Source organism: Chenopodium album, chromosome 6, assembly GCF_948465745.1.
Source record: "Chenopodium album chromosome 6, dcCheAlbu1.1, whole genome shotgun sequence".
NCBI classification, from domain to species: domain Eukaryota; kingdom Viridiplantae; phylum Streptophyta; class Magnoliopsida; order Caryophyllales; family Amaranthaceae; genus Chenopodium; species Chenopodium album.
In genome coordinates this window covers 77255803-77269111 of record NC_137839.1, presented here as the reverse complement: position 1 = coordinate 77269111, position 13309 = coordinate 77255803, and the positions used below count along the sequence as shown (strand labels likewise).

General features: G+C 33.0%; 2 protein-coding genes across 2 annotated transcripts; both read left to right on the top strand.

Annotated features, from left to right (window-relative positions):
• Positions 1-399: 399 nt before the first annotated feature.
• LOC145635381 (glutathione S-transferase 2-like) lies at positions 400-1227 on the top strand. Its single transcript, XM_081686661.1, has 2 exons — positions 400-720; positions 859-1227. The coding sequence occupies exons 1-2, from the start codon at positions 400-402 to the stop codon at positions 1210-1212; spliced, it is 675 nt and encodes a 224-aa protein (XP_081542787.1). The 3' UTR covers positions 1213-1227.
• A 3800-nt stretch (positions 1228-5027) lies between these two features.
• LOC145636425 (protein DETOXIFICATION 40-like) lies at positions 5028-12368 on the top strand. Its single transcript, XM_081687987.1, has 7 exons — positions 5028-5491; positions 7985-8616; positions 9754-9810; positions 9900-10138; positions 10465-10583; positions 10679-10765; positions 11944-12368. The coding sequence occupies exons 1-7, from the start codon at positions 5153-5155 to the stop codon at positions 12013-12015; spliced, it is 1545 nt and encodes a 514-aa protein (XP_081544113.1). The 5' UTR covers positions 5028-5152; the 3' UTR covers positions 12016-12368.
• Positions 12369-13309: the final 941 nt, after the last annotated feature.

The following is a 13309-nucleotide window of genomic DNA, read 5'->3' as shown; positions in this document are numbered from 1 at the left end:
AACTTTTGACAGCTCTAATATGGATTACAAGTTAGTGTTAATATATACAGCATAATCTATCTAAAATTAGTATCAATGAGTGTAATTTTGCCATTAATACAATCACAACCTTAATGAAACAAAGGTGTAGTGGGTTCGTTTTACATAGATTCGTTGTATGTTGACTAAGTTCATTTTGACTAAATTAGTGACATGGATTACGTAAGCTATTAGTTATGCAAAAACTAACCAACCCTGGCTGCTGCGGCCTTCTATTGTTGCCGTTAATTAAATAATTATGTATTAATAAAGACTAAATTTACACTATATATAGCATCAATTTACTTTCATCTCTTTACAATAATATATCATACAAAATATAAAAAGTTACAAACATACACACGTACGTACTATAGTCAAATGGCAAGTTTGAGTGAAGAAGCCAAGCAGAAGATTCAGCTGTACTCATGGTGGAGGAGTTCAGCCTCGGCTAGGGTTCGAATGGCTCTTAACTTTAAGGGGATCGAATTCGATTACAAAGAGGTGAATATACTCAAAGGAGATCAATTTAAACCCGAGTTTGTGAAGATGAGTCCTCGAAGTTTTGTGCCTGTTTTAGTTGACGGTGATATAGTCATCTTTGAGTCCTCTGCTATAATAATGTATTTGGAAGAGAAGTATCCTCAACCCTCTTTGTTGCCTCCACCAAATGATCTTCTAAAAAGAATTCTCAATTATCAGGTCAGTTATTTTTCGTTTTTCTTAATTTCTAAATTTATATTGTTGACAGGTGACTTAATTCTATGTTATGTTATGTTACGTTACCATACTAACACGTAGTACTTAATGTTTGTACGTACGGAAATGATAAAATAACAGGTTGCAAACTTGGTAGCCTCAAGTTTACAACCGTTTGTAAATATACAAGTGCAAAAATATATTGAAGACAGACTTGGGTCAAATGAGAAGAAGGGTTTGGCAAAACATCAATATAAAATAGGGTTTTCAGCATTGGAGAAGTTGTTAGAACAACATGCTACCAAATATGCTACTGGTGATCAAGTTTCACTTGCAGATGTGTATTTGGCACCGGAGATAGATTGTGCAATCAAGTTGTTCGACATCAATATCAACGAATTTTCATTGCTCCAGAGGTTGTATGATTCGTACAATCAACTAAGCACGTTTCGAGACACTGTTATTCAAGCGCAACCTGATGCTCCAGATGAATGAGCGAATGAATAATATATGATACATATAATCTATTAAGAAAATGATTAATTAATCAAGCTTCCTCTGTTATTTACGTGATTTAAATAAATAAAAAGTTGATCAATATAATAAATTAAGGTTTCTCTAGGTATTGTAGAGACTAGTGAGTGTGGAACGTGGATACATTAATGTGGAATGTGGATACATACATATATGGATACATTTCTCATGTTTATAACATGATGATTGGCTTAGATTGTTAAATAACGTTTGTATTTTCTGTTTATAACAGAATTAGCAAAAATGGAATTATTTGAAAAATGAAATTAATATATATATTTTTTTCGTCTAATTAGTTGTATTTTCCTCTACAAACATTGGGCTTCTTATTTCGGGGCCTTGAACACAAAATGTGTTGTTTCGGACATAAGTGAAGTAAGCTTTCATTACACCAATTTCATATGTTTAGCTTGATTTGAATTAACTCATACATGTACGAAGTAATAACTTTTTCCCCCCCTTTTTGAAGAACCTTTAATGGTGTAAACAGTAAAGTTTAAAGGAGATGTATCATGTCAGAGTTGTCACCTTAGGAATCTCCACTTACAGCCGTGCTGGAATCCAGCACGGGCCCTCATACCCAACACTTAATATTCCACTTGAAAGTGGGGGTGATGGATGAGATTCGAACCCGTGACCTTTATGTCACGCTGGCTCAGATGCCATGTTAAAGGACCAACTCAACCAAAAGTTTAAGCTGATGGTTGAGGCCCAAGAATATGTTTTATACTCTATCATAAACAACTACTCTTAAGCACATTTTCTATGAATTTGTATTTTCCCCATTACTCTCTCCGTTTTTAAATACTTGCTCCACTTTCCTTTTTCGGCCATTTTTAAATACTTGCTCCATTTCCTTATTTAAAAAGTTTTTATGATATTTAATTCATTTCTACCACCTAGTGGACCCAACAAATATCATATTTTATTCACTTCATATTCTCTCACCTCTAATTACTCCACTACTTTTGCTTTTTATAATTTTTTATTCTTTCACCAACCCCACTACCTCCATAATTTATTACTTTCTCCAATTTCTCCTAAAACTCCGCGCACGGAGAAATGGAGCAAGTATTTAAAAACGGAGGGAGTATTAAACTGTAATCAAACAAAGCTTAAGTATAAATGTGTCATTATTATTTCTAGTTTGAAAAGTGAGACGAGATAATATGTCACGGTGTTTGTATTTCTAAAATGGTGTCCTGAAATAATGTGTCTATCTCTAAGTAATAAATTAGCTAGTGTGTACTATTATACTTAAAAATAAATAAATAAATAAATAAAAAAATTAAACAACCTTTGTTAAGAGGAAATTTATATTAATTATTTTGTTAAAAGCTCAATCAAAGTAGTACTATTATGTAGTAAGTACAACAACAACAACAATGCTTTCATAGAAATAATATAAAACCTGGCCTACACACTACTTAATGTAATTGATGTTCCATATACTTCGTAAAAAATTTCACTACCTATTAAGACAATACAATTAAAAGCAAAAACTAACTCTCAAAAACCTATCAAAAAGAAATCAACAAAAGCTTACAATCAGTCAATCAATCATCTACTCACTATTTTTAACATGTTTACTTTATCTCTATAATGTCTAGGAAAGCTCAGACAAACGATATTTTAAAATTGATAGGCTCAAGGCAAATCATAAAAGGTTGCATAGAAGTATATAATTAATAGACTAAAAATTAAAAGTCACATAACTATGAAATAAATTCTAACGTATGTAAGACCAAAATGTTTTGATAGGTTTATGAAATTAATTATTAGGTGGTCCAATATAATATTATGAAGTCATGCAATACGTTATAAAAAAGGACAAAGTTAGCAAAAATTACATACAAGTACGTAGTATAACAAAACGTTAAACTAGCCGTAACTCATCTTATTTGACCATCAACCAAAAAATGACATTTGTTATTGCTATTCAAAACATGAACTACTACTTCTATCATCTGGGAAATTTCCCCCAACTCAGATGAAACTCTGTTTGTATTTACTCTGGTGTATTTATAGTTTATATGTAAGAGGGTACCTCTTTGTAATTTATTTGAGCTATTTTTATTTATTTTATTTAGAAAAATCTACAATACGGTTTGTTTTTTTTTTTTTTTTTTTTTTTTTTTTTAATATATACGAGCGTTTTTATTTTTTAATGGTTATTATACTACATTTTTTGGGAAAGTGATACAATATTTTTTAGTATAAGGGCCTCATCTCTTCAGCTTTTTTTTTTTTTTTTTTTTTTTTTTGAAACCCTCTTCAGCTTAATTTAAGTCCAGTTTAGTTCAGTTCCTAATTTCCTTCTCTCATAAACAATTCATTTCATTTCAGTTCAATTGAGTTCAGCTTATTTTAGTAAATTAGAACATGCTCTAACTCTCTCCTCTCATGGTTTCCTCCCCACACATACCTACTAATACTACTACATTAAAATAAATAAATAAATAAATAAATAATAATAAAAAAAATTAATACCTCATCTACCCTGATTATACCTAATTATACTAGAATTAAAATTTATGTTTCGCTCAAAGCTTAACTCTTAAAATAAAGAAGAGAATTGAAAATTGTACAGACTGGAAAATTAAAAACACAAATTCTTATATGTGGTTGGTTATATGGTGTGGACATCTATCATAAGGGTCACTTCGTGAGTGTTATAGCCTTACAGGGTTACCCAATTAGTGTAAAGGGTTACTTTGTCAGTGTTATATGATTTACTCGATTAGTGTCAAAGAGGTTACTCTGTTAGTGTTTTAGGGGTTATTTTTTATTTTTAACAAGTTAGCACACGGTGCGTCCAACCACAGACTAGATGCGTTGATTTTAAAATACTTAGTATAAAGACTTTTTTGTTTTGTTTTGTAATGAGCATAAAATAACTATTGGAGGAAAATAATCACCCAATTAAATAAGGAAGGAAATCAAGTACAAGTATAATTGAAATTTTTATATACTTTTGCATCATTATTATTAAAGTTGTTTATTTAGGAAACATATCAAGAAAATTTATAATTATCCTAGTGCACATATATGTTACCATCAAAACAACTTATCATGTTCTTAAATGCATTTATATAATTAAAGGCCTATTCACATTTACTTAATTTCAGTTCAGTTCAGCTCAAATTAGTTCAGTTCACTTCAACTCCTAATTTTCCTCTCTCATAAAATATTCATTTCAGCTCAGTTCAGTTCACTTCAGCTCCAATCAGTTCAGTTCAGTACATGTGAACAGACCCTTATCACTAAATACCAATATACCATGCTCAAGCTCAATATATTTGTTGAAAAAAATACCTTCTTTGCTTCATATTATTCGAGACTGTATTTTACCGAACATATAAATCAACAAAGATAATCAAATAATGCTTCTGAAAATAATGTTACTAGTGTAATTTTTCAAACATGTAACTAAAAATTAACGGAGAAAGTATGTTATAAAAAGCTACCATCGTTGATATAGTACGGAGTACTTTGTATGTATAAATAATTAACCATTTTACAAAATCTAAAATTTAAAAACATGAAACGCACTCCACAGTTCATAGTTCCATACTATGGTACTACTGTACTATATGCTTCCAAACATGGCTCTAATTTACCCACCTACACAATTAAACTTGTGGTTTAGTTGACATTTCCAAATTCCAACACCTTTATTTTAAAAATATCCCACAATTATTTTATAGCCATAATACATAAACCCCCTTTTTTTTTCTTCATATTTTTTTTATGTACCCCACTAGGCCACAACATTTCCCCCCATCCTCAACTTCTCAATATAAATTCTCCCAAATTTCTCTATTACCAAATTATATTACCAAACAATTCACACCAACCCAAAAAAACACAACACAACACACCACACCATACCACCCATAACATGGGCTCTAGAGGTGACTTTGAGGAGCCTCTCCTCACATCCCAACCTCCTCTCCTTCCGCCGCCTTCTTCGATGAAGGCGGCGACAGAGGAGACGAGCTCGGCTCTAGAAGAGACTTTAAGCGACCGTGACACGTCATTCCTCCGTCGTATATGGCTTGCCACGTGGCTAGAAATGACCTATTTGGTCCCACTTGCGGGACCCGCAATTGTAGTGTACTTGCTAAACAACGTGATATCGATGTCCACACAAATATTTTGCGGTCACCTCGGTAATCTTGAACTTGCGGCCACTTCTCTCGGCAATAACGGCGTTCAACTCTTGGCCTACGGTCTCATGGTACCAACTTTATTCTTTTCCTACATATTTTTTTTATTTTTTAATTAATTATTAATTTCAATCCTATTTCCTCGGCATAAGTTTCTCGTATATCATTAATTTTCATTTTTTAGTATGTTGAAAATAAAATATACAAGTGAGTATACTAAAAAAAAAAAAAATGTAGTTGTTGCGTCATGTGTTGTAAACTTTTAATTACTCCGTATTAAATTTATTTTTAAAAAATCGCGATAACTAAATAGGTTCAGTTTTTTGTGGTGATTAACTTTTGGCTATTTTCCGTTACATATTGTTTACAACGATTTGACGTTAAGTAAACAAGAAAAATGAATCGTTGCAAATAATATCTAGTGGAACTAGTAATTATCGAATGTGGGCATTGAATACAACCAATATGTAACATGAGACATGACATAAGTAACCCACATGATTAGACATTTAAAATAAAAATCAACTTCGATCATTTGAGATAATTGTACTTTTATATGATATACCCGTTGTAAGTTCGTATAAATAATTTTCTCGTATTGAATTTGAAAATAAGGTCACAAAAATAGAATGTTCCGAAAATTTCCAACCTTTCATTATCTTATCTAGTCTTTTGTCCATTTTAGTATACTAGGTGTTAATTTCTCATTAATGGTAATCAGTTAATTACTGCAGAACATGCCAAAATTTGGTTAAAAAAAGAAATGAGCAAGATAAAGTAGAATATAATAAAAATTAATGGTAAAAGGTATCAAAGTTTGATTTGAAAAGAACAATTCAGTAATTGGACAAATTAACATGACACGCATATTTTGTTAAGAGGAGTAGATTTGGTGGTAGTCATGATCTAAATTTGTAGAATATGGAATACTTGTCAATATTATATATACTGATGTTGTTTGGAACGTATATACCATTTCTTATTTATTGTACTTGTATTTGAGACGGACTTTGAGTTGCGAGAAACATTCACTGTCGTGATAAAGATGGCTTTATAATAAAAGTCCACTAGTACTCAAATGGGTTGTTTGACTTTAGTCTAAAGATGGTTGTGAGCGATGCCGAGCATGTTTTATGGGCTAATAGTAGTGGCGGATCTTGGATCATAAATTGAGGGGTCAAAGTTTTAAAGATAATATACTTAATTACTATGAGTCTGTTTTCCTTGATTAAAATGAGCTGAATTGAACTAAATTGAAATAAACTGAACTTATTAGAGCAAAACTAAATTGAAAATAATCGTATGAGAACAGACCCTATATCAGAATTTTTTATATACACGTATATATATCATATTACACATCATATTTTTTGTGCTTGGCGACATAGCGTGAATAGTTGACGTTAGATGAGAATTATCATCAATCATTCAATCATGAAATGAAGGACAATATCGAACAACACTTTTCACATGTTAGTCCAGCGTCCAGCTTGCCTTCTAGAGGGGAAAGGAATTTAGAGAATCCCTTTATTTCTAAGCAAATGTAACTGATGCGCTCGTTGAGCGTTTCCTTTAAAAAAAAAAGCAAATGTAACTGATGAGACTTCAGTTTGTGACTTCGAAATCACAAGGTGTGCTCCTTACTAATTTCACCAAACTTGCTTGGCAAATTGACGCTAGATTTATCCTTTTTTTCATACATATTTCTAACTATTTGATTGTACTACCGGGAATAATTTAATAACAAAGAGATACTAATTGACATTAGATTTGTTCAAGTACTCCGTATTAAAATTTCAGCTTACAATTAGGAGTAATATAATACGAGTACTTTGGTAGATACTTTAATATGGAAAGACTGAAAGTGTAAGAGTTGGTAAGATAAAAAAGGTAGATGAATGCTTTTGTCTTAATGTAGACGTGCACTAAGGACAAGACGGCTGTGGCCTGTAGGCATGGACTTGTCAACGTGATCACGTGACTTTCTATGACTGTATGCAGGTGTATCTTGCAATATCTCACTTTACTCAAATTTTGTATGGAAAATGACATATGGGGCTAAAATCTCACTCATGTCAAATTACTATTTCCGTTTTATATTAAATGCTACGATTAGACGTTTTTTCTCTTTACTTTATGTCAAATTGTTGCAAATAATATGAAACAGAGGTAGTAACTTAATTTTGCGGAAAAAAAAAAAGATTTTTTTTTTAAGAGTAGAAAGGAAAGGATAAAGGAATATTCGTCACCTAATTGTTTTGTAAGTTGATTTGACCCTCATAATCTTATGGCATAATTTGTAAGGGATTTCAAATAGGTTTGCATTTGTCAATTTTATGTGCATTTAAATTACATTGGTTATTTATAATTGTACTCGTGAAATGGTTTCGTGCAATGTACACCCTTTATATTTTATATCGTTACTTATTCGTTTAATAGAGTAACACCACCTTATCAGTTGTCACATTGTCAACGACCACGTATATGTACAATATGATAACGTTAGGCAACATATGTACCTTGATTTATTACTTATACTATACTATGTATGTATGCACATGTAGCTTGGTATGGGAAGCGCGGTGGAAACTCTATGTGGGCAAGCATACGGTGCTAATAAGCACGACATGCTTGGAGTTTATATGCAACGGTCCACTGTCCTCCTAATGGCCACCGGTATACCATTAATGATCGTGTACCTTTTCTCTAAGGACATCCTTTTACTACTAGGGGAGCCAGAGAACATAGCCTCAGCAGCCGCGATTTTCATATATGGTTTGATCCCACAAATTTTTGCGTACGCGTGCAACTTTCCTATACAAAAGTTCCTCCAATCACAAAGTGTGGTGTTCCCAAGTGCATACATCTCAGCCGCGGCCCTAGTGGCTCACATTGGGCTTACTTGGGTTGCGGTTTACAAGCTTGGATGGGGCCTCCTTGGGGCTGGTTTGGTGTTGAGTTTTTCGTGGTGGATCATAGTTGTGGCACAATTTGTTTACATTGTGGTTAGCTCAAGGTTCAAGTACACTTGGACCGGGTTTAGTTGGGCTGCGTTTAGTGGGCTTTACGAGTTCTTCAAGTTGTCTGCTGCCTCAGCTGTGATGCTCTGCTTGGAAACTTGGTATTTTCAGATATTGGTGTTGATTGCTGGCTTGCTCGATAATGCTCAACTCGCCTTAGACTCCCTCTCAGTAAGGTATGAGTTTTTTGCTCTACAATCTCAAGTTAATCTCAACTCGCCATTTTTCCTATGCAATACACCCTAGTTGGAAATAATAGTCACCTATACTTATTTAGTGATAGAGTATAAAACATATTACTAACACTCAACCATCAGCTTAAGTTCCACTTATATGGTATCAGAGCCAGCGTGATATAAAAGTCACGGATTCGAATCTCATCCATCGCTCCTTTTAAAGTGGAATGTTTTGTGTGAGGAAGGGGTGTGATAGAGTATAAAACATATTCTTGGGCCTAAATTATTACAAGTAATGCCGAATCTATGGAGTATTAGCTACTCGTAGGCTCGTAGCCTGTTACTTAGATGGAATCACAAATGATATGTGGTCTTACATCATCCAAAAAATATGTAGGGTCTAAAATTTTATATCATTCAATTTTGTTTTTGTTCTTTCATTACTGATGAGTGGGTTAAGGAATGATGGCCTCCATTGAAAATGAATTCATTTAATGTCTCCTTAAATTAGGATACTGTTACTATAGAAGTGTTGTACAATAAAAGTATGGCCTCTTACTTTACTAGGATGATGTTACCTCTAATAAATTGAACAACTTGGACCTCACATAATGCATAAAAAGATGCATCAACATTTATTCATAGATATTCCTATCTCATGGGTGGTGAAAGAGAAAAAAGCAACTGCAATTAACAGGCTTTTCTTCTTAGTATGATGAATATACACGTGTCATTTGTCGTATTGGTCGAAAAGGTTACTATTCCTGCATAAGGACATATGAACATGAATGCATGTAATAAGTTGTATAGTATGTTCCACTTTTGCATATAATTAGCTACTACAAAAATGTCCCAATTAATCAACTTAAAATTGCTAAATGTATATTAATTACATTGTACTGAAATTTGGTTTAGCATAGATCTTTTTTTTTTTTGCCGGGCTTAACTTATTTTTGCTAAACTTGACTGATTGCTGAACTAAACTGATTTTAATTTGATTGTTAGTTTTAAAAGCAATTTATCTTATCCGTTACTTATTTAAGTAAACCGAGAAGAACATAGCCTTAATACTCCGTGTATATGAATGTACATTCATGATTAAAGCTTATGAGTTGTGACTTTGTGTAAATCTTGCAGCATGACAATTTCTGGATGGGTGTTCATGATTTCGGTGGGATTCAATGCAGCTGCAAGGTTAGCTGCTACACTCGATCCTTCAGTAATTGTAATAAGTAAGAAAACATGATTTCAGTAATTAAATTGTTTGTTTTTGTAATTGACAGTGTAAGAGTGAGCAATGAGCTAGGAGCAAAGCACCCAAAATCGGCCTCATTTTCTGTTGTAGCAGTGACAACCATTTCCTTCTTGATCGCCCTTGTCTTTGCCATCCTTGTGCTCATTTTCCGGTATCAGTTGAGTTACATCTTTACTGGTGGAACGGAAGTCTCTGAAGCTGTTGCTGATCTATCCCCCTTTCTCGCCATTTCTATCCTTCTTAATGGTGTCCAACCTGTTTTATCAGGTAACAAAATTTTCGAGTTTTGTTTTTCATTTTGGAACTTAAAATTTAACATAAAAATGTTACAAATAACTTTGTGCATCGTTTAAACTTGGTATCTAATGAGGTGAACAGAATAAGGTCTCTATATCAGTAGGTAGAACGAACATTATTGTAACGTGTTGTACTCTGTATAATAACATTGCTATGAAATGAACGCACATACAACAAGTCACACAGTTTCCGTTGCAAATTAAATGGTTATTGATGCGGATCTATGTGATGTTTGTCTTAGCGATCTCTTAGTACAGGAATATGCATGCTTTGCTAAAGTTAATGATAATTTGCAGGGGTGGCGGTTGGATGTGGATGGCAATCCTTTGTTGCTTATGTAAATGTCGCGTGTTATTATGTGGTTGGAATCCCTGGTGGAGTACTACTCGGATTTTACTTTAAGCTTGGTGTTAAGGTAAATTCTTTTGTTCATTACTCGTACAGTTGTACGTTATATTCATACTTGTATTAATCGTCCTTACAAAATGTCGACACATTGTCCCATTGTAGGGCATATGGGGTGGAATGATCGGAGGTACCGTGATACAAACTCTTATTCTACTATGGGTCACATATCGAACGGATTGGGAAAAAGAGGTATTGTTATTTGCTATTCATGCTTATTCTATATTTATGTGATTTAGGTACGTATCTTTATGAATATGTTGTTGTGGTCGGACTGTCGGAGTACCTCATTTAAACTTTTGAAGGACTTAATTGGAGCGTTGTACCAAATATAATACGGGAGTAATACTAATGCACAACTATACGTCTATACTTGATAAAAATGTTTTGGTCTAACTTTGTACTGTCTCTAAGATGAATCTTTAACACGAATTTCCTTTTCCATTCTATGATTAATAGGTAGTACAATAAGTATGGACCATTTTTTAATAAAATTGTTTTGGTCGGACTCTTTACAGTGGACTAGTCGAATTTCAACAAGTATGGACCATTTTTTTTTCCAAAGGAAGTATGGACCGTTTTATAGAAGAGATAATTGAGATGTTAACTACTGAAATTATACCGTAAATATTCGTATTTGTTTCGAGTTTAATTAGGCAGTCCACAAGGACAGTGATAGACTTGGATTATGTCTTAATTTGTCGAGAATTCAGTTGATAAAGCCATTTAATTCTCTTTGATAGTACTCCCACTATATGACAGACGTGTTTTTGAAGCTTTTAAGTGGTTGAAGAATCGAATATTATCCAAATTCATGAATGATGATGAAAGAAATTAACGTGTAACACATAATTTTGATGTTACGAATACTCCCAAAATCTTGCATCTTTGATGTTACGTAGGAAAATTAATTTTGATTTAATTCGGCAAATGAGTGCATATTGCTAAATTAATAAGGTTGATTGAATTTCTACATGACAATGTTTGTTATAGTGTACCATCATAATACATTCATACACCTTTAATTGTCGTCTTACAATTATAGATTACATTATCATAATGACAATTGTTTCCGCGTGTATTATATTTTCTTCGTATATAGCACTTTTTGTTGTTTCATATAGTAAAACATGAAGTTACTTGAAAATTTCTCAACTCTATATCTTAACTCTTTGTGACGATTGTTCCATAATAGTAATATATTGTTGTCGTATGACAAATTAATATTGAGCGTACGTTTACTCCAATTATGTGTCCGATAATGTTTGTATGTGTTTGTTGAACAGATCTTAGCTTTAGCTACTTTGTATGTATCAAAGTATAATTGTGAAAATGGCTATGATTAATAACTTTGCATGTTATATTTACAGGTAAAGAAAGCTGCGGAACGACTAGATACATGGGAAGCCATGAAAGAGCCATTGATAAACAAGATTAGTTGAAAGTAACCTTCATTAATGATCAAATTTGTGCGACGAAAACTGGACAAAAGTGCAGTACTGAGTATCTCATCTGTATACAGAGCTTCAAATCAAACATGAAAGCAAATTTTGTTCGTAGTGAAAATGGATGCATATTTGTTGTGGAAACTATATCCATGTATAATGTCGTCTGCATTCAAGAGAATTTCAACAATGTTTTGATGTTATGGTTTGGGGGATTGGATTTAGTCATCAGTTTTAGTTTGCTGTAAAGATAGCTACATTGTTAAGTTAGTCGACTAAACCATTGAAAGTGATTGAAAATGATAATTATTTTTACCAAATAATGGTAATCTCTCTCCGTTCCATAATAATTGAGAAGCTTCTCTTTTTGTTTAAAATAATTTGTGAATTTGTCATACAAATTTTCAAAATACAGTTACATGGTTGTTTAAAATACTAATTTCCGCCTACAACCCCTCAAAAAAAATGTGCATAATCTTAAACGATGGATATCAAGGGAGGGGAGCTCTTTACTGAAATTTAAAACTCTGTATCGCAGCTCCTGGCTTGGCAGCATTTTTCTCGAATTCTGAAGTCTGTAAAAAATCTCTGAGGACTGCAGTATCCAAAAAGTTAAGCAGAAGAACAGCCAACTTCTTCAAATTTTTGAGCTCGTCTATACAAAGACCTTTCCAAGCTGAAGAAACCCTATTCGACCTCTGGTAGATGAGTCAAGCTACTGCAATTGCGAAGGATAAGAGCACGAAGATTTACCAAATCAGCAAATGATTTTGGGAGAGATGAGAATCCCTTATAGGATAAATTAAGGACTCGAAGATTAACTAGTTTTGAAAAAAAAAAAAATCATCATGGGAGTGGGATGCTATTAGATGATTTGAATCCAAGGGTTTATTGTCTAATTTTCAAAATTAAAGGCTAATGTCCACGCTTTTTGTGAAATTTTGGAGGTTTCAAGGCCCGATGTCGCCAAGTGTTGAGAATTTAGGGAATACATCTGGGGGTCATATAATGACTTTTGGAACCATATATGATCATTATTGTTGTCATAGATGTTAGTGGTAGACTTGAGTTAATGAAATCGGTGCAAGTTGTAAACCGGTAAATTGGTTGTTTAAAGGCAAATTGGATGGTTCATACCAACCAATTGGACTCCCAGAGGGTATTAAGGACCATGGTAAACATTTCGGAAATGTTTATTTCCGGGCGAAAAAAAGTCAATTCCATAATTGAAAGCTAATATCCATGTTTTTGAGAAATTTTGGAGATTTCAAGGCCCGATGTCATATAATCA